Source organism: Megascapheus bottae, unplaced genomic scaffold, assembly GCF_031878675.1.
Source record: "Megascapheus bottae isolate mThoBot1 unplaced genomic scaffold, mThoBot2.hap1 HAP1_SCAFFOLD_40, whole genome shotgun sequence".
In the NCBI taxonomy this organism is placed as follows: Eukaryota; Metazoa; Chordata; class Mammalia; order Rodentia; family Geomyidae; genus Megascapheus; species Megascapheus bottae.
This window is the reverse complement of record NW_028327715.1, coordinates 7155428-7183003: the sequence shown is the minus strand read 5'-3', so window position 1 is coordinate 7183003 and position 27576 is coordinate 7155428. Positions and strand designations below refer to the sequence as shown.

The 27576-nt window shown below is 42.7% G+C and overlaps 1 protein-coding gene across 1 annotated transcript in view; it reads right to left on the bottom strand.

Moving 5' to 3' along the window:
- Positions 1-11632: 11632 nt before the first annotated feature.
- The window catches only part of LOC150039465 (glutamate receptor ionotropic, delta-1-like), a 63044-nt gene continuing 47100 nt past the window's right edge, over positions 11633-27576 (bottom strand). Inside the window, exons 6-7 of the mRNA XM_090327840.1 lie at positions 24694-24934; positions 11633-12408 (exon numbers count right to left, since the gene is read on the bottom strand). Coding sequence (XP_090183966.1) covers positions 12079-12408; positions 24694-24934 — 571 coding nt within the window. The 3' untranslated portion in view covers positions 11633-12078. The remainder of the gene's footprint in view (positions 12409-24693; positions 24935-27576) is intronic.

Genomic DNA, 27576 nt, shown 5'->3' with positions numbered 1-27576 from the left:
CTCCAATTAATCGCTAGAAAATGGGACGTGGGGCTATGGCTCAAGGGGTAGGGCAGTAGCCTTAAACTGAAGAGCTCAGGGACAGCACCCAGGCCCAGAGTTCAAGCCCCATAACCCACAAAAAGGAAAAAAGAAAGAAATAGGACAATCTTGATCCTGAGCTTTCAGTTCTATTAATAACATCTGTTCATCAGATTATATCAGAAATAGTAAATTGAAAAAGCAAGTCCTGATGTGGTAGCAAAAAGAGTATTCAACTAAGCCCACAAAAACGGACCCATGCTATTAACACTTTGCAAATGCAAACTGAAATCACCATTAGGCATGCTACATTCTTACTAGAATTTTAAAAAAAACAATACTAAAACTACAGAATATAGCCATTGTTAGTTCCGAAGCAGAACAACTTCAACTCCCCAGCATTACAGACAAAATGCATAAATCAGCACAACTCTTTCTGAAAACTTTTTAGCAGCATCTACATAAAGCCAAACATAAGCATATTGATGATTCAGAAATTCAACAGAGAGGGATACACAAATCTACCCAACTCGTATGCAAAAATCTCCTCTGGGGACACTGTTTGTAATCATCTGGGCTGAGAACAACTTGGAAATCTACCAAAAATAGAATGCGGAAATGTTGGCATATTTATACAGTGAGATCCTTCACAGCAATGAAAAGGAGTTTCACACTTAAATATAGATAAATCTTTAAAGTCAATGGCAAGTTAAAAATGGGTGAAGCAATATTCAGAAGACAATATGTTGGAAATGAACTTTGCCACTTGGGAGAGGGTGATAGGAGGGAAAGTGGGAGAAAAACATGAGAAGAGGTAACAATGTTCAAAAAATAATGGACTCACTGCCTTATGACCTTATGCAACTGGAACCCCTCTATACATCACCCTGACAATAAAATTTGTTTGAAAAGCAAACAAAACATTATCATTGAGGACATATGCAGGAATGATATTCACATGTAGTTTGAAATCTTAGTAGTACCTTTTGAAATCTAGAGGAATCCATTCGGCAGTGGCAAAAAGTGGCAGGAAGTCTGGTCCTGTGTTTCTTTTTGACTAAGGGCTACACTTGAGCATTCACTTTGTGGAAAATGAACTGAACTGTACATTTAGAGTCTCTGTATCTGTCTGCATGCATTTTAGGATTGCTTAATATATAGTATAATTAATATAATATACTGTAATAATATAGTATGACAATATAATATAGTATAACACTATAATATGGTACAGACTCATAATAACAGTATAATATAATATGTATTATGTTACTATACAAGTCTTGTAGTTGAAGCCTATGTGACAATATTTCTTTACTAGCAATGACACTTTTACTGTGAGTCTAGTAACCTAATGGAAACAATGGGTGCTTTATTTCAAACATGTATTTGTAACTATATTCCAACTTTTATTGTTGTGCTCTTAAACCAGGGGCCTGAGCACTGTCCCTCAAGTCCTCTTGAACCACACCTTTCTTCACTTTCTTTGCCTTATCGAGGGTTAATTGGATAAGAATTTCAACAACTTTTCTGTCAGGGCTGGCTTTGAACTTCAATCCTTAGATCTCAGACTCCTGAGTAGCTAGGATTTCAGGTGTGAGTCACCAACGCCCAGCTGTCTTCACTTTCTTAATTCATCCTTAAAGATACAAGTGCAACTCTCATTGTGTAGACTTTGTAGCTGCAAAAGTGGATGGTCATAAAAGTAAAATGATTTAACATATGGTAATACAACTAGAAAAATAGAAGAATCTTTCAAACATCTTTCTGAGTCTAAATCAATCACTAGGCCCTCGGTAGCTCCACACTTTCAGATTCCTGGGGATTTCATGTATGAGAATGGCCCTTCATAGACCCAAAATACAACCGCCCATATAATCACACAAAGAGACATATGTTTATATACACCATTTAGTTGAGAAAAGTAGAGTTTATGTAGAAGTCAATTTCCTTGGCAAAACAAGCAATGAACAGATAGTTTAACAAAATGGATTTCAGAAGCTGAAATGGGAATGTAAGAGGAAGGTAGTGGAAAGGAGTAGATGAATGGAAAAGGACACATGGGACCACATGCAGACATATGTGATGTCAGATACACGAAATGTGTTCCAGGGAGGGGAAAACCAGTATATGGGGAGAATGAAACAAGTGGTGATGAATCAGGAAATACTGGACAATTAGATCATCATATTAAAATGGGAACAACCTTTTGAGATTCACGGGGAAAAATATATTTCTTAAAAAGCACGGCATTTCACAGATTAGTGCTCTGTTGAGGAGCATCATACTATCTCAACTGTAAAACAGCAGCCCAATGTTTCCTCATGAATGTCACACTGTCCTTTGTGCCCACCCTCTCCATCAAGCCTGTAGCCTCAGTGTCGCAGGCTCAGAGCTCCCTACGTGTGGAAGATAACCCTCTGCCTGGCTGCCTTGTGTCTGCATCTTCTGAACACAAGATAGGTACCTAGGGTGGAAATATCATGAGTGTTCTTTACACTGATGGGCTATTTAAATGATTTGGAGATAACAACTTAATGGCCCTAAATTTCATTGCCTGCATTTGTTAACAATAGTAATTATGTTCTGGGGAAAGATCTCTGGTCATAAAAGAAATGCAAATCAAAACAACTCTAAGATTCCACCTCACTCCAGTTAGAATGGCCAGGATCAAGAAAACTAATAACAACAGATGCTGGAGGGGATGTGGCCAGGAGGGATGCCTACTACACTGTTGGTGGGAGTGCAAACTCATTCAACTACTATGGAAAGCAGTATGGCAGTTCCTCAAAAGACGAAACATAGAGCTCCCCTATGACCCAGCAATTCCAATACTTGGCATTTACCCAATCATCCAGAAACAAGGACATACTAAATCCACCAGTACAACAATGTTCATTGCAGCACTATTTACCATAGCAAAGATACGGAGCCAACCTAGATGTCCCTCAGTTGATGAATGGATCAACAAGATGTGGTATTTGTACACAATGGAATTCTATGTTGCTGCCAGAAAGAACAACATCGCCCCATTTGTTAGGAAATGGAAAGACTTAGAAAAAATCATATTAAGTGAAGTAAGCCAGACTCAAAGGAAAATAGGCTCAATGGTTTCCCTCATTTGTCATAATCAGTAGAAACCTTGGGCTCTACTAGCAGAGATTTGCAATATAGCAAAACCTTGACACAAAAGGCCATATAGTAGGACGCTAAATGAAATGATCTCTAGGATATAGAAACATAAACCATATAATGAGTGATTGTTGTTCTTAATGTACTACGTTATCTCTCATCTCTTTTGCTGTCCCTTGATTATCTCATATTGTTACAGTATCTCACTTTGTTACCTGATATATCAGATATATTTGTATTTGGTTATTTGTAATTGGATAGGGAATGGGGGAAAACAAGATGAGGGGTGGAGGTGGGGGGGAGGGAAATGGGGACCAAGACATGTGAAAGGGTATCAATGTATGGGAATTAATGCATCATCTATCTGGCAAATATCATGTAGCCCTTTTATTAATTACAATTAAAAAAACAGTAATTTTATTTCTATCAATTCTGGTTAAAGTTTCACAATCTGTCTGAATTGCAATTGATTACATTCCTTCTCCATTAAATGCAATAATAAAAACATAAAAAAAAGAATGAGTTAATTCTCTTAGGAAATGATAGCCATAGAATTCATGTGATTTGTATTCTTTCCTTCTCCTCTGCTATAATGAATGTCTAATTCCCTTCCTTTGCCCCTAACACACACTCTCTCTCTCTCTCTCTCTCTCTCTCTCTCTCTCTCTCTCTCTCTCTCTCTCTCTCTCTTCTTCATACCTATTGTCCATCCTTCCCTACTTTGTTACTGGGGAGATAGTTACAGGAGATATCTCAGTATGCTTCCCCATGGTCCTCTGCTCCTGAGCTTGGCAGAGGTTAGAGGAGAAGGGTGGTAGACTGGTCTAGTCAGTCAGAGTATATTTTCCACTAACAACAATGTTGGTGGGTCTTCATTAGATGGTTCATTTCCAGAGCATGATTTAGCCTCCATCCAACAGCTTTTCCTGCAGTTAGAAACCTTGTTTCTACCTACTGCCCCACCTCCATCTTCGGTAGCTAGGACACACTGCTGTTTCTAGCCCTACGCTTCTCTGCTTTCTGACTGATTTCTCCTTATTTATCTTTCTGAATAGTCTCCCTCTGTCACTCCCTCAGTGTTAATGTGCTGTCTCTTTCTTAGCATGCAGGATCCTTATATCAGTACATAGCACCCCACTCTGTCATTTTCTCCTAAATGTGACAAGCGCCATCTACATGAGATAACTCAGCCCAGTCTAGGTGACAAGTTGCTGAATGAGAAAGAATTCAACCACTGTGGTGGGTTTCGTGCCTCAAGTAAAGGCAGAAGCTGAAATACCAGCACAGAGCAAGTGCAAAATCATCTCAGCACACCTATTTCTTTTGCATCCAGGTCCTGAGGCTTGAATTCACCATCTGGCTACTGTCTCTGAGATTTTTGTGCTCAAGGCATGTGCTTGACTTCTTGAACCACAGTTCCACTGTCAGCTTTTTGGTGGTAAAGAAGAGTCTTGTGGAGTTTTCTACCTAGACTGGCTTTGAACCACAGTCTTCTGATCTCATCCTCCTGAGCAGCTGGGATTACAAGCAGCTTACCCACACCTGGCTACTCACATGTCATTTCTGGATAAACTGAAAGCTTAGAAAACCCTCCTGCATTGCTTTCTGCTCAGAATTCTCATTATAAACCTGCCTAAAGGAGCCTAAAAACATCTATGCAAAAGCTGAAATGTTGAGCTAACTGAATTCTTTCAACAGATTCACTGGTTCATCACTATTTTTTAAGTTTAGTCCTCCACAGTCTCACAAGGATAAACGCACAACTTTCTTGCCAGCAAATAGCATGAATGGCTTGTAGTCTGATTTGAAGCAGGGCCCTCATTTCCATCTGAAGCCTCCTGAGCAGACTTTACCTTCTTCGTGACTATTGGCATTCTGGTCTGAGCTCCTCCCATCCCCCCCACCTCCTGCAAGTGCTGCTTATAGCATTGCAGGGCCTCTCTATCCCTCATCAGCCAACGTTTCCAAAGTCTTCTCACTAAGTAGTTTCTAAGGCTTGTGAGCTACCTGGTCAGGTAAGCAAAGCCATGATCCAGATTTCTCTGGTATTAATTCTCTTTGTTAGACTTTTCATCTCTGTGACAAAATAGCTGACAGAAGAAAAGGAAGAAGGGCTTATTTTCACCCATACCTTCAGAGGTTTCATTCCATCATGTTAGAGAGAGCTGGTAGAATGAAACAGGAAGCAGAGAGGAAATGCCTGATTTTTTTAAAATTTTTTCCTCCTGTATTCCAACCAGGTTCCCAGCTGGTAAGACTGGTACTACCCATATCCAGGGCAATTTCTACCTCCCCTCCCCACTCTTGTTAATTAATCCTCCTTAGAAATTCTTGCAGAGACACACCCAACAGCATGCTTTACTAATCTCCCGGAGATTTTCAGTCAAAATATGTGGCCAATAAAGAGGAACAACCAGCTTAGTATCATGCCTGTAATCCTAGCTACTCAGGAGGCTAAAAACCAAGGATCATAGTTCAAGGCCCACCCTGAAAGATAAATCTGTGAGACTCATCTCCAGTTGATCAGCAAAAAGCAGGGTGTATACATGTGGCACAAAAAATAGGTGTCAGCCTTTAAAGAAAAAATTAAGCAAGATCACAAGGTTCTGAGTTCAAGACTCAGTACTGAAACAAAATATTAATGATTAATAATCACACTCACCGATATGCCCTGAGGCCACGGGAATAAAGGAGTTACAGAGTCCAGTAGAGGACAGGATGGGAATGAAAGCATTATCTCTCAATGAATCTAGGGCCAGGCCTCTTTGAGTTTCCTTTAACTTTAAAATAGTAATTTCTTCCAGATGCTGGAATCCTGACTTCTCAGAAAGCTGAGATCCGAGAACTGTGGGTCAAGGCCAGTGCAGGCAGGAAAGTTCAGGAGAGTCCTATCTCCAATTAACCAGCAGAAAGTCACAAAGTTGAGCTGTGGCTCCACTAGTGATAGAGCACTACCCTTGAACAACAAGACTAGGGGAAAGCATCCAGGCCTACGGTTCAAGCCCCAGGAAAAAAACAGACAGACATACACAAGAACATAGTAATTTCTGCCTTTCATGGCTGAAACACATGTCTATGTGTTTATAGTACATTCTCTAGAACACAAACCTGATCAATAAACATTCACAGATACAAATATGATCACGGATCTTCTTGTTTGGAGACAACTAGGATGCCTTGAAGACATGAGGCCCAGGGGCTCTGGGTTATAGTCAGAAATTCAGAAGAACGAATGAGGTACAGGAGGCTTGAATGCCAAGGATGCCTGTCAGGAGAGAGGGCTTTGGAGAAGGTATGCTTCCTTCCTCAGCCGCTAATTGCAGAATGCTGCTTGGGTGACAGTTGCATTGGGGCTGGGGTTGGAGTAAGGAAGCTCTGAAAATGACTCTCCTCTCCTGGACTTTATTTCCCCGCTCTGATAAACAGGATTGTTCTGTAATGATGTGCTTTGAAACTCTACATGTGTGTAGCAAGATAGGATGAATACACGTCTGCATAGACCTCAGTGTTTGTGAATGCAATTGTGCGTTTATGGCTGGATCTACTTACTCTGAATGTCAGTAAATGTCTATGTGTTGGGGAATGTTTTGTTTGCCTTTGAGCTTCAATGCCTGGTTACCCTGGCAACTGTATGCTAGATGCTTCCAACAACTGAGCCCTCCTTGAACGATATTTGGTTGTTCATCTTAAGCAATCATGACCTCTCTGCTGCTTCGTCTTCCAGATCCTGTCCACTTTGCTATTGCAAATTTACATCGATAGAATACTTTTGTTTCACTTTTTTGTTTTGTTTTATATTTTTCCTTGCTGCAAAGAGGAAAGACATAGAGTACTATCTCTGGAGCTCAGTAGCCAAGGTCAAGCTCAGATATGAGAGAATGAAGGCTACAGGGGCTGGAGGTGATTAGAGATTACTGACAATTATCTCCTCTTTTGTAGGTGGTGACTACTTGCTCAGGTAATGTATCTAAAATATACACACTTCTCTCATAAATAATCTGTTCTGACTGAAATGCCTCTGAGAGGGAAAAATAAGATAATGAGTAAAGAAGGAAAGGGTTATTATCTAGAGATTCTTGGTACGAAGGATGAGGAGTAGAATCAGATATAATTTCACTTATTAGAAAAAACTAATGGCATAAAATAAAAGAAATGTTTTAGGTATTTTAAAAATGTTGTATTAGGAACAGACACACTGACTCAGTTACCATGGCTAAAGCAAAGAAATGGTCAGTTACATTTTGGGGCTTTTATCTAATCTTGTGTTGCTAGACCTAGGAGCAAAATACAAGGCTTTAAAGGCATCCATGCTAATTCCTTATGGGAAAGGAAGTGGACTGAAAAAGAAGGTATAAGCATATGATTAACTAACCCCTCAGCTCTGGAAGCCAAAGGTCAGACAAAAACCCCACACTATCCATTAGAAATTGTTTATCTTTATTATGAAATAGAATATATAAGTGTATCTGAAATATAACTATTACATTTAATAATATTTCTATTAGGCACTATTAAAGACTTTCAAATGGAAAAGCAGGGATCACAGGACACAAACACTCCATTCATCTCATCATCACGGCCTTTACACCTAGTGAGGCCTATAACCTAGTGAGGTTATTATTCTTCTCTTTGTGTCACTGCTCTCTTTCAGAGCTTGAAAAGACAAAAAAGATAATAATAACACAGAATGATTTTTTCCTTACTAGTATGATTTGTGGGACCTAGAATTTAAGACCTGAGCTCCTTCATTAAGAAAATAGAGCCCTTCGGGGGATGGGTTCCTGACTAGCCACATCTGCTTATACAGAAGATTTGGGAAAGACTTTACTTTGTACCTCATCTCTATTCTGAAAAGCTTGCCCCAAACATTGGACATTGTCCCTAATGTAAGTGCTAAAGAAGTAGGAGAAGTTCCAGCTGTTTTCCCTCTAGTTCCTGTAAGCAGAGAGATCTCATTATGTTGTCAACCCCCTTACATTAACCTGATTTAACATGCAGCCTTTACTAGGCTGGTTCTCTTCATGAATATCCAAAAGTCAGTGAGAACATTAGGGTCTAGAAAGCACAGCCACTTGGGAGTGGGAAAGGAGGATTCCAGGACCATGGAAAAGGCTAAATCCATAAGAGAAAGACTTACAAGGACCTTAGACAAAGCCAAATAATAAGTAGCCAAATTGGAAATCTTCCCTTAGGCTGTGAGACCTAACTGTTATAGACACAGGACTGATGTATTGTCAAAGTTCATAAAGGAATGAGAGAAACAAGCAAGTCAACAGGCATTAAATGTGTACTCACTGTTTATGGCCCACTTTCCCCTAAGTATCCAAGAACTCAGCTAACCTTTTGTGCCTGTACTGGGGCTTGAACTAAGGGCCTCGTGATCTTCCTTGGCTTTTTCCACTAAAGGATGGTACTCTACCACGTGAGCCATATCTCCACTTCTAGCATTGTGCTGGTAAATTGGAGATAAGAAGACTTTTCTCCTCTGACTTTAAACTGCAAATCTCAGGCTGAGCAGTACAGAGGCACAGGACACCAATGCCCAGCTAGGAACTCAATATTTGAAAGGAAACCAAAGCTTAGAGTTGGTACCAAACATGACCCTGTCTAATAACAAGAGATCCTGGGTAACTCTGAAAGAGAAGGTCATGCTACTTAGCCCACAGATAGAACTGAGGCCCACCTGAGGAGAGAAACTTTCTTCAGGATCACACATGCCAACAGGACAGAATTCAGTTCATGGCCACAGCACATCCAGAAACAATCAGACCTCATTTCTTTATCGCAGAGAATAAGAGCATAGGGAACAGACAAGTTTTATTATTAAACAACTTTAATCCAAATGCTGATTATTATTTGTAGTGTCTGAAGGCACAAAATATACCTAAAATGTATGGAATAGTCTAAACAGAGTTATAAATTCAAAAAGCAAAGCATGAAAAAAAAGATACATTCTGAGCTGACATAGAAATCTGAGCTGGGAAGATTCTGATTTTTGTTGTTGTTTCCCCCTAGAGAATTTGTTTGAATCTCAATCATTTCCCCTCATGCCAAGAGTAAGAAATTCAAAAAAAATAATATGAGAAGGGTGAAGAATTAACACCAGGGTTTTTTAAGCAGAATGTTTTCCCTTAACCTACCTCTCTCTCTCTCTCTCTCTCTCTCTCTCTCTCTCTCTCTCTCTCTCTCTCTCTCTCTCTCTCTCTCTCTCTCTCAATTTCTTTTTCTCTTTCCACTCCCCCATCCTACACATACATACACACATTCACACATGCACATACACACACACACACACACACACACACACACACACACACACACACACACACACACACATGCACCATCTCTTTCCCACACCACCCAAGAAAACATCCTCATTCATGCTAGAACAAATAAAACAGATCATCTCCAGGAAAGAAAATGAAATACAGATGGGTATAAGGCAGTGAGACCAAAGTTTGATTTTTCAAATAGAGAAATTATACATAGAGGGGAAATAAACTGACCACCCTGGAAAGGTGTCCCAAAATGCTGATGGAAAGAAGAGAAGCAGGCTCCTTTTTCAGGTTGATAGCAGCCTTACCTATGCTATGCCACATACACCCAGCTCGGAGAGCTATATACTCTGCAGAGATGTCAATGGATCACTCCAGTAGCACTAATACCAGGCAATTCTCAGCATCCAAAGATAAATAACATAATTATAAGCACTCTCTTCCCCAGGGTGCTTTTAACTGACTGTGTGGTACAGCAGTTCCTACAGCTCAATCACATCACTAGGGACTTTAGGAAAGCAATCAATCCTGGGCTGGTTATCAGCCTCATAAACACATCTGTCTCATGACTGCACAAAGGGATAGAAGAAGCAATCAGTAGGACTTGGTATTTCCCCAAGACCACAGACACCGGTTGTTAATACCCTGTTTTCTGCATCCAGTAAGGAGCCCTAGCAGGCACCAGAGGTGAGTTGTATCCTCATTCCTTGATCGATCAGAATCACCTTGATCTTCCAAGAGGAAGAATCAGAAGTGATGCAATCCAGATTCCTCTTTCTCCACTCCTTTTTTCCTCTGGCTCTGTAACTTCTGTTGCTCTAAAATGGGTAATGGAGGGAGTTTTTAAGGTTGGTCTACTCTTATGATATAGGGTTTCCAGCAAGTTCAACAGCTCCAGCATAGCCCTAGAGACTTTCAATTGCTCTTAGAGCACCTGCTCTGGAGTGGAGTCATTGCTTGAGGACTCCTCCTGGCCTAGAAAAGGAGGTAAAGCGTGCATAGAAGGCGACTGCTGGGATTTCACTCTCCTAGCTGCCTTCTAAACACCTAGAGGTAAAACTTAATTTGTGAGGCTGTGAACAATTCCTTTAAGAAGATAGGAATGAGTCCTCATATTACAAAGCTGGGCTTCATTCCCAAGGGTCAAATCTCTTCCTAACTTGGTCTCTTTTTTCTATCCCACTGCTTCACTGTCATCTAGAGCACCTTCTCCACCCCTTCCAACAGATACCTTTACCTAAAATCACAATGCTTCTCTCTACTGCTAGTATTTATGATCCCATTTACCTCTCTCTCCTGGGGCCATAAACTGGGGCTAATACTGAGACTTGAACTCATGGCCTCACTTCTCACTTGTCTTCTCCTCTCAGCCTGGTGTTTACCACTGGAGCCACACCTCCACTTAGAGCTTTTTTTTTTTTGCTGCTTAGCGGGAAATAAGAGTTAACATGGACTCTTGAATTTGGGCAGCTCTGAGCTTCATTCTATCCTCAGATCTCAGCCTCCTGAGTAGCTAGGATTATAGGCGGGAGCCACCAGGGCTCAGCTGAAGAGTTTTTCTCTACCTGGCTTCTCATTTCATCACTTCGTATGATTTGCATGACCAGCCTCAGGTCTGTCAGTCCTTCAGAGCTTTCCACCAGGCCAATCCCAACTCTGCAAACTCCCTGAGGTAGTACTGGGAATCACCTTACTTCCTCCATCATCTATCTAATGACCTGATTTTTCTGAGTAGGTAAAGAAAGTTGAAAGGAAAAAGACCAGCAGAATGATATTAGAAGATATTGGCATCAAAGCCTTCAGAGATTGTCACTTCAGTGTGGGTATCTTCTCTGAGGTTTAGGGGTCAGATTCCTACTGCACACTGTGGGGTCACACAGTAGGGATACCACCTTGAGCCCTTGATATGGATAGACCAGGACTGTCTTGTTTCCAAGGTACTTTGCTCAGTGCCAGGCTACCAGGAAACAAGGCTAGCCCTATAACACGTGACCCGGTGCTACCAGGTTCCAGACTCGCTCTTCTTTGACTACAATGGACTGAAGAAGGAAATGAGAGATGAAAGGGTGAAGGTGGGAAGCCATGGGGGCCTGGCAGCCAGCAGCATTCAGGGTTGCTCCTCTTTCTTTTCCCCAGCAGAAAGGAGCTGCTTGTCCTGTCACCCTTCCTGCTCACAGAAAGGCCCAGCAATGGGGGAAGTTCCTTTGGCACTTCAGAATGATCACAAGTAATTTGCCTTTTTATTCATATAGAACAAAATTTACAAAGTCATTCATACAGTTTTTGTATTTTGTTTTTTTTTACTGACTTCGAAAATTGGGAATATTCAAAATACACTTTTACCCCACTCCATTCTGTCATTATTTACAGATATGTACCAGAAAAATGAGTCTCTCTGTGTGTCTGTGTGTGTTAGGCGTGTGTCTATGTGTGTATGTTGAGTGTGTGTGTGTGTGTGTGTGTGTGTGCGTGTGTGTGGTCATTTTCTCGTATTAAAAAGCTCTGCTCGTTGGGTGGGTGGGCTGGGCAGGTGGGAGGGTAGGCGGCGTGGTCAGATGGAAGTGCCATGGGACATGTCCAGGGCCTCTGGAAGGACTCCTCCAGGCACGGGCTGAAAGGACATGGGGATGGGGGTCTTCACCGGACTCTGTCAAAACAGCCCCCCATTGGGCGATCTGTGTTTGCACTGAATGGAGGGCATAGTGGCCGAGCTGCTCAGGGGTAGTGGCAGATTGCTGCTGGGCCCTGATGACAGTGTCCGGCTGGTGCCATGGCTGCTTTGCTCAGGCAGAAAGGTGCTGACTGAGAGCTGCGTGTTCTGGTATTCCCTCGTAGGCTCCAGAGCTTGGCTGGGAGCCAGGCTTCCCATCTCCAGGGCTGAGAGCTCAATCGATGCAGGGGAAATCTGCTTGTGAGCAATGTCTTCATCCATGAGGCTGTTTATGCGCCTATGCACCTGCTCCAGGTTCACCTCTTTGTCCTGGGGAGAAAACGCAGGAAGATCAGGAGAAAGCCTTAGCAGTACACTAAGTCTGGCTTGTGGCAGCATCTGCATACCTGAAAGTACTGGCCTGTTTAGCTTGCTGGACAGAGTATTTTCCCTATTGCTCCCACCTCCCTCAAGTAGGTAGTCAACCCTCTGTTGTCTGGGGAATCCATAGGAAGGACACTTGCACTGTGTACCAACAATCCTTCCAGCATGCCTGCTGTACTCATCAGAACCATTGTCATGCCCAGAAGCATCCACCGGGACAAAGCCCTTTCAAGGCCTGGTGGAGACTAAAGCCCAATGGGAATAGAAGATTGGTCTTTCTTCCTCTGGTATGCTCTATGCCTTAACCATTTGAGTTCACAAAGGCTTGATACCATCACCTTGACCTTACGCAAAAGGAGGCTCAGTACAGAGAAGCTCAATGACTTCATCAGAGACCCGAGTCTCCAATCAAGGTATCTGGGAAATGTGGAGCAGGAGAGGGCTTCCTGCTCTCTCACTGAGCGATCTATACATTCAGGGATGCCATGAGTGGTACAAATCCCTATGTGAAAGGCTAACAAGGTTTCTAGGTATGGACCGGGGAAGTGAGGAAAGGCACTTCTCATGGGGTAAGTGACTCTCCTTGTGTCACAAAGGCTTTGAGACTGCCTGGAAAGATATTGTCTCTCTCCATGATGGTCTCACTGTGGTTGGTGGCACCACAGAAGATACTTTGGCTTGTTTATTTGCTCAAAAAAAGAAAAATCTAAAACAGGCCCAAATCACTCTTTTTTGCTTATATTTTTTATTGTAATTAATAGAAGGGCAAATCACTCTTTTTAAAGGAGCTTATGCTTTGCCTTCCATGTCAGAAGGCATCAAGATCTAAGTGGTCATACAGCTTGTAAGTTTAAACTGCTTCTTCAGCTGTTTCCCTGTGAAGCCAGTAGAGTGTGGCCTGCTTCTTCTCCCAGGGAAAAGCTTCCCAGATGGGATTAGAAGTTGCAGTCCTATTTGTGGGCTGCATACCTTGCCAATAAAGGCAGATGGGGTGTAGCATATACTGCCACCCCTACCTGATGCCACACTCCAAGAGAAACACTGGATCCAAATCCTCTCCAAGGAAAATCTCGTGGGTGGTTCAATGCTGACATCATATGGGACAGAGAAACTCGGACCTTCCGCATTTGGGGAGGGATGATAGAAAGCTTGATACACTTTCAGAAAGAAAAAGAAGGAACCCTGCAAAATAAATAATGACTGCTCCAGAGGTTGTTTTGAGCTTCTATGGGGCTGGGTACACAGGAATTTCCTCCAGGAGGCCACCAAGAACATCTGGCCTGTACTTAGATGCAGAGGGCTAACCCCAGGAAGACTCAAATGTTCATTTGCTAGCAGATAAGGTGAAATGCCCGGAAAGCCACTTCCTTCCAAATGTTCCCTGCCATGGAAAAAGGTGCCCATCAGTTCTCTATGCCCCCATGAGTTTAGAGTTGACACACAGAGTGCTTGACTTTGGGTGGGGAACCTGTTGTCATTCTCACAAAGTCTCCCAGAGTGAGAAAACTGACAGTTTCCTACGACAACGGAGAAATGGCTTCAGACTAAGAAATATGATGGTCAGAGAGCACATTGGTTTGAAAGTGAACTCAGATCCATGTCAGATGGCAGTTGGACATAATTGACAAGCCCCTTAAGGAGAGCCAGAAGAAATACAGTTCAGCAAGTTGGGGCTAGGAGACCAGCTTTGAGTTGAGGCCATGTCTGAGAGGCAAAAGTCACAAGTGACACCAGGTTTCTACATGAGAGAAGAAAACACCATTCAGGAAAGTTTCATTGAATCTTTCAGAAGTTTATAAACTATAGATGTTCTTCAATTGTTGAGATTAATCCCGAGGATCTCAGCATACGTCAAAAATATCATTCAGTAAATTAAAATGCATTTAATACACCTCACCTACCAAACATCCTAGCTTAGCAAGGCAGGTAGAGCTTGCTTTCACTTGTGATTCAGTGGATGGTGTCCCTGTGCACTTTTGCTCAAGGTTAGCATTATAACACTTCCTCCAACTTTTGGGAGGTTAATTAGAGATAAGAGTCCCATGGGCGTTCCTGCCCAGGGTGGCTTTACCTGATCTCAGCCTCTTGAGTATCTAAGATTACAGACTTAAGCCACAGGTGCCCAGCTGGCACATTGCTTGTGTAGTAGCATAGTCAACATTAAAAAAGTTCATGGGTTGAACCATGAATCAGGGGCAACCCCTAAATCACAAAACAAATTCAAGTTCGTTGCTTACTATAGTCAGTGAGTTCAAATTCAAGTTCATTGCTTAAGTATAACACAATTGAGCCAGTTGTGGCAGCTTCCTGTCTATTTATTCATTTGAATTTTTGCATATAAAATTGTTGAAGTAGTCTTTTATGCCTGTTACTTGGAAACATTAGTGTGTGCAAATCACTCAGAGGCACTAATCTCTTCTTAAATATGCTCACAGTTTATTTGCTTTGAGGAAATAAATGATTGTCTACCCTGGACAGCAGCTTGTCAAGTGACCTGTTCACCTAGCCAAGAGATACAATCTGAACTTAAGCAAGAACAAGAGGAATGAGTCTGAAGTTTATTTGGAGAGACAAACCAAGAGAAAATGGTTGGTATTTGGTCAGGAGGGCAGAGGTACCTTATCCAGCTTTCTGCCCCTTGATTTTGGGGCCTCTGGACAAGCCTTGGCTCTGCCCACCACCAAGCCTATTCCCCCAGCTTCTCCTGGCTACAGGATCCCCTGTGATGCTTGTGATAATGGATGCGATTCCATCACCTGCTGCATTAGCCAAAGTCACAAGCTACTTTCTAAATGTCCAAAGAGAAGAAGACTGGTAACAGAAGAATATCAGATACTTTGAAGCAAATATCAGATACTTTGAAGGTTTAAGAATTCAAGTTTCAGGGCCAGGAGTTTGGCGTAGTGGGAGAGTGCTTGCCTAGCATGCACGAAGACCCAGGTTCAATTCCTCGATACCATATACACAGAAAATCTGGAAGTGGTGCTGTGGCTCAAGTGGTAGAGTGCTAGCCTTGAGGAAAGCCAAAGGATAGTGCTTAGGCCCTGAATTCAAGCCCCAAAACTGGCAAAAAAATTCAATTTTCCCTCCTCTGCCTGCAACAAAACCCAGGGAAGGATGGCTGAGCATATCGCCCAGCTATAAAGGTTTACCCATCCATGGAAGAAAACTGATTACCAGGAGGTTTTGTGGATTACTAGAAGAACTAGTTTGTTGTGCAACCCTGACTTTCTTCCTTTCTATGTTCTCTTCAGGACTGTAAGGTCCTCAGAGTTTCCCTTATGCCATGGTTGTGATAAAGGTAAACTCTTATGCCTATGGTTGAGCTCCAAAGGTAGGTCTTCTGTGGGAATGGAAGGAAATGAAGTTGGAAGAGTGGAATTCTTTGCAGCAGGAAGCAAGTATGTGGCTTGTGTTCATGCTAGATTCTGGCAGGTGGCAGGGACAACCTAGTTCTTGTTCTGAGAGTCATTTTAATGTTAGGTGTCCAGAAGGTGATTCCTACTTTTTTCAAGGTTTTGAGAGAGAGAGAAAAAAAGATAACTTCTTGTCCAAGAAGATCACAAGGAGTTGGAAAATTGAGAGCAGAGGGCACAGAGAAAAAAACCTTCCCCTATCTTCTACCAGGCAAACAAACACTGTGAGCTTTGAGGAAAAGACAGACCAATCAAAATCCTCTGAAGAGAAAAACACAAGAAAGCTCTCTTTTTCTCCCTCCTTTCCCCCTCCCCTCTTGATATAGATGCTTTCACCACCGAGATACCAAGGAGAGAATGCAGAAGGCCTGGTATGTTAAAAAAGTGAAAGGGCACAGAATCCAGCCTAACATGTTAAATACAGTGATGTATGGGGAGATGATCAGGTACCATTAAAGCATTTAGAAAACAGACCAATCCAGAAAGTTAATGTAAACCTGGCCATTTAACTTAAGACCATGTTTGTAAGTTGTGTGTTGTGGTTCCAACCTGCAATAATAGTTACTTGGGTTATAAAAATCAGGGAACAATTCGAGAGTTTAAGAGACTCCATCTTCACCATTGGCTGGTCATTATGGCCTATACCTATTGCTCCAGTTCCTTGGGAAGCACAATAGCTGGGCTTGTATTCGTCACCCCCAGATACAAGGGGAAGCATGAGGAGTGAATCGTAGACCAAGACACACAGAGAACACAGTGAGACTCTACCTCAACAATAACCCAATGGAAAAAAAGACACTGCTTAGCAAGCATGTGGTCCTAACTTCAATCCCCAAAACCATCAATTTAAAAACAGAAAGAAAAAGATAAGCATTTCTGAATAAAAAGTCTTGAATACTTTCTCTCTCTGTGTGTGTGTGTGTGTGTGTGTGTGTGTGTATCTATGTGTCTCTATGTCTGTGTGTATTTACCAATAGTGGGGCTCAAATTCTTCAGACTGACCTCATATTCTTTCTTAGTTTATTTGCTCATGGTTGGCACTCTGTGATTTGAGCCATACCTCCACTTCTGAATAAATTCTTTCTTAAGCCCATTTATTCTCTTCTTGCTTCAATTTAAGGATGGATGAATCCATTCCCCGGCTGCGAGGACATGTCGTGTGGCTATTAATTAGCCTTTAACCTCTCTACACCAGGACACATGGAAAATGTCCACACCAATTGCAGAAATTTTCTAGAGAGTGTCCCATTTCAAATGACTGTCAAACATCCAACTTCCTTGCGCCACTGGGACATTTTTCTATTCAAATTCCATTAATCCAGTAGAGCCAATGCTAAGACAACCCTTGGGAAAGGAGGGGACCATTAAGAGCCAGCGACCACTGGTTGTGTGACCAGATAAGACAAAGCATGGAGGATCTGGAGCATAGTCTAGCGATAGAGTGCTTGCTTAGCATGCACGAAGCCCTTGGTTCAATTCTTCAGTACCACATACTCAAAAAAAGCCAGAAGTGGTGCTGTGGCTCAAGTGACAGGGCATTAGCCTTGAGCAAAAAGTCCAAGGACAGTGCCCAGGCCCTGAATTCAAGCCCCAAGACTAGGAAAAAAAGAAAATGAGTAGAATAAGAAGAGAAAATTTCATGACTCCTCTGCAAAACAGAAATGCAACCTATCTGAGGGTCGGTCTCACAGTTTTTCTTGATCCTGCTTGCTCCAATTGTTCTGTATGCACCCAGAACTGAACAGCAAAGAACATATCTGATTTAAGGCTTGGCAATCTTGTCTTCTTAGATTACCGGGGGTCACAGTATTAACACATGCAAGGTCGTGTTTCGTTGTACCTTCTTGTGTCTGGCCAAGGGAAGAAGCAGCAGGAGTAATCAGCTTAGTCAAGGAAAGAGGCAAGAGTAATTTGAATAATTATTCATCTTTGAGACAAAATGGTGCATTCTATAATGTAATGCAAATTCCAATAATGGGTTTTTTAATGTGAACTACATCAGTTTACATCCTCATTATCCTAAGGTTTCTGCATTCAGCCAGGTAATGACAGTTGAGGAAAGAGACCTGGAAACTTTCTGTGGCCTTCATTAATCTAGCATAGGCAGCTGACCTAGTCAAACACCCCAGAAGAATATGACATAAAACCCCACTGGCTGCATTTACCCATGATTCAGCTGCATTCCAGCTCTGTATTTCTTACCCCAAATTAAACATGATGAACAGATGCACCAACAGAGGTTACCAGGGAATCTCTCTCAGGCATTGTCTTGCAGAGAGATAAAGTTCTGTAATTAAGCTGCTGTTCACCAATGTGGAAATAATACAGTATATTGAAAAACAGTAATTAACTAAACTATCATCTATGTAACAGTCTGTTACACGCGGGACTCGTTAGAACTGACTTTGTTTGGAATCCAACAGCTCCTACTTTAAGTCAGGCAAGACCAGAACTAGGAGTGAGGGACTTCTCGTCTGACTACAGCGATCGTTGCCAGCTCTCTCTCACTAACCACTGCAACGAGCCAGGTGGTAAATGAGACGTAATGACTGGGAGAAATGCCACCAAGATGATCCCCTTAAAGTGTGACACCGATGGCTTGGAAAAGGCTAGGGGAGTCAGAGTCATGTTGGATAAAATCAGCGGTTGACCCTCACCTCCAGGAAGTGATCTCAAGAGAGGTCTCACAGGCAGATTTTTCAAAGCACCATGGCAGAGTTTTGAGTAACTTAATCGACAGGGCCCCCACAAGCAATGGCAAACATGAGAATAAACTGAGGCTGGGAGTGAAGTGATTGGCACGAGATGACACAGTTCTATGGCGAGTGAAGCATCAGTATTAGCACTCTCATCCACCTGTCTCCAAAACCTGGAAGTTTTTCCCCCACCATACCAAAGTAGATATTAGATATTTACCAAATCTCACTATGAAGATTTATCCACAACTTAGCAGAAGGTTGATGGGAGATTTTAATCCCTAGCAGAATATCAGGAGTAGATGTAGTTTATCAATTACAGTTGTCCGTGGCTCCTTACAATGACCCTTTATGAAACGAGGTTCAAGCATCTATATTTCAAATGGCTCAAGAATTAATTATCTTGGATGCACAGCCATACCCGAATGCCATTGATCTCACTCACTGCAGTGATTATCTAACAATTTAACATGAATAAGATTTTCTTTATAGGAGTCCAGGTTAGTTCATTCGAATGAATGAATAAATACTTCTGAGCTCCTACCACCAGATGAACTCGTGTTCTACAGAAAGCATTCATCTTTGGTTCTTGGCACATGGAAGATGCTCAAAACTTCAGTTATATTCATCATGCCTTAGTAAGGCCTCGGTGTCTCAGAAAGAAGGCAAAAATGATGAGAATTCAGAGGTGAGGAGTTGCTGGCAGAATTGCAGCAGAGACAAGTAGGTAAACAATCACTACAGGATGGAATTGTATCTAACACTGTCCACATTCAGGGGAAGCTTTGCCAGTAGGCTGGTTTGGAGATTTGCAGTGATATATAATAAAGTGCTCAGTGCTGCTGCTGGGTACACACCTGGGATATTAACTACTTAGGAGGCTGATGTCTGAGAATCACAGTTCGAAGCCAGCTTAACCAGGAGATGTCTGTGAGACCCTTAGCTCCAGTGAACTTTGGAAAAAACTAGAAATGGAGCCCCCATGGCTCAAGTGATAGAGGGCTAGCCATGAGCAAGAATGCTCAAGGATAGCATCTAGGCCCCAAGTACAAGGTGTCAGATCAGCACACCCACCCAAAAAGTGTTCAATGCCCTCTGACTAAAAGGCCCTGGGCTAAGAACTAGAATGTGCCAAACTGTTCAACCTCAGTAAAGTAGCTATCAGGTTAGACTCAAGTTTCAGCTGACGAGTGAGAACTGGGGATTAAAAGAAGTAGCTGTCTCATGAGAGCCCTGATCCATGGAAGAACTGTGTTACATCCTTCATTTCCTGAATTCTCTGGGGGAAAAATGCTAATATCTGGATTTTAAGTAGGAATTCCTAGTTAGGAACTCAGAATCCAGCACACACCAGCCAGAAAGCCAGTATATGGCTCTTTGACAAGCCTGCCTCTAGAGGGCAGCAGATGCATCTGGGCTCTTGCAGTTCCCTGTGGTCTTCCAAGGGTAAGAATGCCTTTTTCAAATGTTAAGTAGATAAGCTGCAATTTGCCCAGCACAGGCCAGTTACCCTAAGGTGTAATGTGCCTCTTCCATACTCCACACCATCCATTCCTCCATCCGTAAGAGGCAACAGACCCTTGGTCCCCATGAATCAAGAATGTCTCTGGGATGAGAGTAGCCTGAAGACCCTTTGCACATCTTTCTTGATTGAAAGTGTTACAACAGATGAAAAGGGAATTTGTGCAGGAGAGAAAGTCTCCACACAGAATAAACAGTGATCAAAGGAAGAGAGGCTTTGTTAAAGAATAGTGTGGAGTTGGAGATCTGACCTCCCAAGAAGGGCCCAGACAGATGCTGGCCAGACAAAGAGGCCAGCCATCACTCAGTCTCCTGCCACTCAACTACCCTTGCCAGCCACCTCCTGCCTGCTACAGAAGCATGGGGCGAGGGAGGGTGGGCAAAGGCAGGAAGCAGCAAGGATTCTAAGCTTCCAGCCTACGGATGGATGATTCATCTCTCAATCCTCATGTCAGCTCCCATTTGTGCAGTTCTCATCTTTATTTCATGAATATTTTATTCTCAGAGCAATGACTCCACATACCCCATAAATCTAGCGGGTGGCTCTTTACTGCATCCTCTGAGCTTGATGCACTCACCTGCATTGGGTAACTACATGATTGTCTGATTCCCCAGGAAAAAAAATATATGAGCTCAAATGCACATGAATATTAAGGGCTTGAACGCACATTACTACTCTTACCCAAATAGGTGTCTAAACTCTGAAGGCAATCTCAGAATAAGCCATTAAACACAGCTTGGGCTCCACCCAAAGACAGGTTCCTTGCTCTTAAGAAATATGGCTGGTGGCCCCAAATGAAATGCTTTAGGAGTAAGTAGACACTCTCACCTAATTTCAAATGTTGCTCCATAAAACACAAGCCACAGTAGATCTAAATTAAACACCATCATTATTTCTCCATGGTTTGAAAGATTCACTTCTTAAATACAGTCATGTTAGCCCTTTCCCTGGTTCCCATGCTCTGTTTAGATGAGGAATCTATACTCCTCAGCCAGACATAAAAGTCCTGAGGAACACATCCAGCCTTCCCTTACCAGCATCTTCCTCCTGCCCTCCTTCCCTGTTAACCATTCATTTGCCATTCACTATCCCATCTCATCTCCAGATGTAGGGTTTCTTCTCATTCTTATCACGCATGTCAGAACAACTCAAGCCCCAATAAATCTTGGTTACTCACCACTACCCACTATGGCCCCGTAAAGAGTTAGCTGGACTAGGGCCTTGGCTGGTACTTGCTGCTCGTTTCAGAAGAGCTGAGATCCATGGAAAGGAGATCTGCCTGGAAATATCTGTGTGGTACTTGCCAGTAAGGTGGTAAATTATCTGAAAAGAGGGGCTGTGCTCCCATCAGTGATCTTATTAAAGAAAGAAGGGAGAGAAATGGAAGAAACTTCATCTTCAATTGAAAAAAAAGCCAATGGTTCACATCTGTAACTCCATCTACTCAGGAGGTTAAGAGCTGAGGTTGGTGGTTCAAAGTGAGCCTGGGAAGTAAAGTCCATGAGACTCTTATCTCCAATTAACCATCAAAAAGCCAGAAGTGGAGCTGAGGCACAAGTGGTGGTAGAGTACTATCTTTGAGCAAGAAAGCTCAGGAATAGCACCTACGCTCTGAGTTCAAGTCCCAGGATGCACTCTATGCACTCTCTCTTTCTTTCTTTCTTTCTCTCTTCCTCCCCTTCCCCCCCCCTCTCTCTCTCTCTCTCTCTCTCTCTCTCTCTCTCTCTCTCCCTCTCCCTCTCCCTCTCCCTCTCCCTCTCTCTCTCTGTATTATATGTTTCCATACAACATCATAATGATGTCAGGATTAACTGCAGCTGCTCTGCTTCTCTGCATGCCTCTCCATGGACCCTCCTCTTCCTAGAAGCAGGTCGGCAGCCAGGGCAGGAGAGCTGCATTTTAGAAGTAAGATATGAACATTCATCTCCTCATAGCTGAGCTGTTGGACTTAGACACCAGGAGATAAGCAAGAAGGGCACAGACAGCGTGCACTCTTCTCTTTGCCTCTACCTTCTCACATTCCTACCTATGTCTCTCCAGAAAATAAAATTCTGTGTTTCTCCCCTTCTCTCTCTCTTACACACACACACACACACACACACACACACACACACACACACACACACACACACACACACTCCTGTATACATACAAACTGATGATTAATTCTGGAGCTGTCATGACACTGGGGGTTATAAAGAGATAAAACTGAAAATAGTTGCAAAGTGACAAGACTAAAAATAGACAATGCCTTCCAGAGGCTCCTAGGAGATGTATTAAGAGTTTGAACTCGAGCTTATGTCTTGCACCCCACCTTGCCCACATCAGCCAGGCCAGCACTGCTCACCTCTGCTCCCTGATCCAAGGGGCATTTTCTTTCTCCTCTTTCTTTCTTTCTCCTCTCTTCCTTCCTTCCTTCCTTCCTTTCTTCCTTTTTTTGCCAGTCCTTGGTTTGAACATAGGGCCCGGGTGCTGTCTCTGACCTTCTTTTGCTCAAGGCTAACACACTACTACTTGGGCCACAAGGCCACTTCCATATACATGCAATCTCCAGGTCTTTCTTGCCCCAGCTGGTTCTGAACCACAATCCTCACATCTCAGCCTCCTGAGTAGCTAGGCTTACAAATGTGAACCACTAGCACCCAGCCCAGGTGGCATTAGCAGAGGTGGTGGACAGTATAAACAGTCCAAGAGGGGTTTTATATGAGTCAGCCAGTGTCTCTTTCATCCACTCTGTCTTCCCTGTTCCTGCTCCGGGTATCTCTGGGGATAACCCTCTCTGGCTGCCTGTGCTGTACACATGGGCCATGATTGTGGCAGTGGTGAGAGGGCCATGACCAGGATGTGGAGGGGTCAGACATGATGCCCCAGCTGCAGAGTTAAGTGAGGTTCTTCATGAAACCACTTAAAAGGATAATTCCCAGTCCTTCCCAGTGGCTTCATTTACAAGTTTCCAGTTGTAGCTCCATTCTGGTGGCTCATGCATGTATTCATTCTGGCTACTCAGAAGGCTAAAATTTGAGGATTGAGGTTCAAAGCCAGTCTGGATAGAAAGTTCATGAGATTCTTATCTCCAATTAATCACCATTCCATGAATTCCCTGCAAAGGTAATCCTTCCTGCCTTCCTGGGGTCTGGGAGTGACAGGGGAGCTATGGAGGTGGCATTGGAACCATTCCTTGTATTTTTTGACATGGCAATATATACGGAAGGAAAGGAAGATGCCCCTGGAATATTTCAGAGCTCTCTCAGCAGTGCCCTCCTTCCAAGGAAAGGAAAATCAGATGACACTGCTCACTGGGATGAATTGTTAAGAAAGATGGAAGCAAGCAGACCCCATAGTCCTCAGCTAGAAATTCCTTACAGACTGGTGAATGACATCACAGCCAGCCAACCACTGCAGACCACAGAGACGATGACTAAGGTTCTTACTGTCCAGAGGCACAGATTCCCAGCCCCACATTAGACTGAGAAGATTCCAGGCCGCTCACACTGCTCCTGCCTAGTTTTTATTTCTGCCCCTGCCCCTGCCCCAGTTGAGTTTGACTCTTTCCTGTAAAAATCATTTTTGTGAACTTGTGTCACTAGAGTCACCGGAGAATACAAACAACAACAAAAATGAACAAATCATAACAAGTCAGTTGCCTCTCAGTTCCCTTGTTTGGGATTTCCATCCTCACCCCAACAGAATCTGTAAGCAGGGCTGTGATTCCAGCTGTCTGTCGCTGAGGGGTACATGCTGAGATGTGAGAGCCAATGAATGCAGTGACTGGGCTTGTGCTAAGAACATTGTCATCAAATGGCACACCCTGCTGCCATCGTTTAGAACTGTCTCCTAGGGGCCCTTGTGATGACTTCATTTCAAACAATTCCCAAGATGAGCTTAACCCCCCCCCCCAGGAGAAGTATCAAAGCACAGATTTAACTGTGATTAGCATCCATTGGGACAGAGCTACAATAATACCCTGAAAGTGGGGATGTAAACCCTACAAGAAGGAAGGAGAGAGGGAGGAGGGGTAACAGGAGAGATGGGGACACCCTCTGTGGCTGGGTAAGCAAAGAGAACCAGAAAGGAATATGGGGTCCTCTCTTACCCTATAGGTGATCTCTCCAGGTCAGGGTGGAGGCACATGGGCAGGGCAGGGTGGGGAAAGGCTCTCTGGCGCTGCCCACGCTGTACTTGTTCTATAGATAAATACAGGACTTTAGTGGCCGTGGCTGGCACGTGGTGCTTTCTTCAAACTATGAAACTGTCCCCTGCATTTTTCCCTCTCTTGTTTTAAGAACAAAACAAACCAAAACCAGGCAAAGGAAAGAGAGGCACTGTCCACAAAGAAATGTATTCTTTACCTGACTTATGATACTACAAACCCTCTGTTTATTCATCCCCTTTATAATAACAATCAAAATAGATGAAAATTTATTTTAAAATATATAATAAAACCAGAATCCCTCCCGATATACATTGCTGATATCTCTCAATAAGAGGCCTCATGTAAACACTAACTGGAAGAAAACAATTGCCCGATGGGATCCCTCCCTCCCTCCCGCCCTCCCTCCTTGGTTGTGGCAGACAGAGGTAGGACCCAGGTACAGACCTCTTTGGGGGTCTCCTGGTGGCACCGGTTACTCTTCCACCATAACTCCAAGGCAGCCACCAGGCAGGCAAGGAGAAGACCAATTGCCAAGATGCAGAAGACACCAGCAAAGTTGTGCAGCTTCAGGGATTTGCCATCAGCCTGGGCACTGGCGTGGCTGGTGAGGTCACAGCGACCTGTGTGCGGCCACCACTTCTGCTTGAGTACATCTAGGTCACCTGTGTCCTGAAGCTCCAGGATCCTGCAAGACAAAACTCAGGTGAGCCATAGTCACAGATCTCGTCCGCTCAGTCCTGGTCTCTGCCACCATGATGGTTCTATTATGTGTAGTCTTGGAGGCAACTCTTTGCCTCAAATTCCACTACAACCCATACAAGCAGACACAGTGATTTCCCCAAAACATTAATCAGGTTTTATCTCTTTTCTCCTCAGCAGCCAATCTCCTTTCCTCTGTGGTCCATGGACCAAATCCAGTAACAAAACAGGAGAATGAATAAGGAATCAATAGGTAAATATGGAAACAAATCAAGTAAACACACACACAGTGGGCTTAAGACATTCATGGTTACAAAAATTATTCGAATGCACCATCTATCTGGCAAATATCATGTAACCTTTCTATTAATTACAATAAAAATATATGAAAAAAATTATTTGAAGGGTTGGTTGGGATGGGATGGGTAGGTAAGAATGTTGAAAGGAATGATAGTGATCAAATTGCATAGTACTCATAAACTGCCTTGCTGAACACCAACTCGTTGGTACAGCTTCTTAACCATAATAAAAATACCTTAGAAATTTCTTATTTCCACAGGTTGAGCATATCTATCCAAAAAACAAAAATCTGAAATTCAAAATGCTCCCCAATCTGAAAAATTCTGAGGAATAACATGGTATTCCGATTAGAAAATTCTACATATATCTTCTGATGACTTGATGGATAGAATTTCATATGCAAAATTATTTAAAATAGTATATACAATTTCACCTAGGTGTAATCCCTAAGAAAACTCATTATGCATATATACATATATACATATATGTATAATGAGGTACATAATGGTATATATATAATTATATATAATGAGATATATATGTAATGATATAAATATATATAATGAGATATATGATGCATCATATAATGAAATAGTGATATGTAATTATATATTATATAATGATATATATTTATTTAATGCATTATACATATGCATTTAAGAAATAAAGAAACCTCTAAAACATTTCTTATCCAGAGCATTTTTTTAATTTTTATTTTTCTTTGGCCAGTCCTGGGCTTTTGCTCAGGGCCTGAGCACTGTCCTTGGACTTTCTCAAGGCTAGAGCTCTACCACTTGAGCCTCAGCACCACTTTCAGCTTTTTTTCTATGTATGTGGTACCGAGGAATCAGACCCGGGTCTTCATACATGCTAGGCAAGCACTCTACCACTAGACCAAACTCCTGGCCTCTCCAGAGCATTTTTGACAAGGAATACTTCACATGTCTACCCAAGTCTCTCCCTCTAGGACCCACATGATTCTTCATTTATTCATTTGATGTGGAAAGTAATGCCTAATCCTGCTGAGCTTATACTTTCAAGGCATAAGAAACTAGCCTTAAGACAAACAGAGCCAGCAATGTAAAGACAGAAGCTGTGATAAATACAATGAAATGAAAGTACAGGTGCCAGGAATTGAAATGAAAGTACAGGTGCCAGGAAATGGCACATTTTGAGGCCAGCTCAGCCAGGAAGGCTAAGGAGGATCTTGTGAAGGAAGTAATGGTTAAATTACACCTGAAGCATGATTTATCATAGCTTATACTGGTCTAGAATATTCAGTGTGCCAGGAAATATCTGTGTTAAATGTTTTGTAGATAATGATGAATTTTTGTGTCAATCCTTTGTGAAGGTTATTTCTGTATTCCCATTTTTACAGAGAAAGAAATCAAAACGCAGAGAGATGAAAATACCTTCCCAAACTTACTTTGAGGTTGGCAGCATTGGCGTGCAACGAGGCAAAGGAAGCCCCTTCCTGGGACTAGAATTACATATAACTGTCTTGGCTGGTGCAGGGATTTGTTGTGTGCAAGCCACTGTAACAAGGCCAGTGAGTCTGTGGAATGGTGAGTTAGGAGAAGGACGGTGTGAGTAAGTACACAACAAGCCCAGCCCAGGCATCTGGATTGGATTTATTCTACCTTAGAAGGGCAACTCCTACTGCTCCTTGCTGCCCTCTGGTGAGGCTTTTCTAACTTGTATTTTGTAGCTTCCCCCTGAAATCCAGGAGCCTAAAAAGTGAACCAGTGGCAGCCTGGTACATCCTTCCCACATGTGCCACACACACACACACACATACACACACACACACACACACACACACACACACACACACACACGCGCGCGCACACACACACACCAACTCCAAATAGTCAACTAAGCCTGTTTTTGAAGTCATGCTCATTGAATCTGGTCCATGAGGTTTTTCAGTTAACAACATCTGATGTGATCTCCTTTATCTTCTTGGTTATGCACCGTTAACAAGCAGCAATTGATCACACTGGGAAGACATTCACCTAAATAACTGAGCAGTATCTGTCTTGGACTTATGTCACAGGCTGGCTGTGACCACAGGTCTAAAGCAGTGCTCAGATATCCTTCATTGTATCCAATAGTTACAAATGGTGACTCCTCAAGAGGATCCACTGACCTGTTAGCAGCATGGATCCAGAATGACATAGCCCCTTCATTGGCTGGGATCAATCAAGCTGAGTGAAAAGAGCAGGCTTTGGAGTTGCCAAATCTCAGCCTTGTATACCTGGACATAGGCTTGGTCCCTGCTAAAATGCAGCATCCTCATCTTTCTAGCACAGACTGTATTCCTACTAC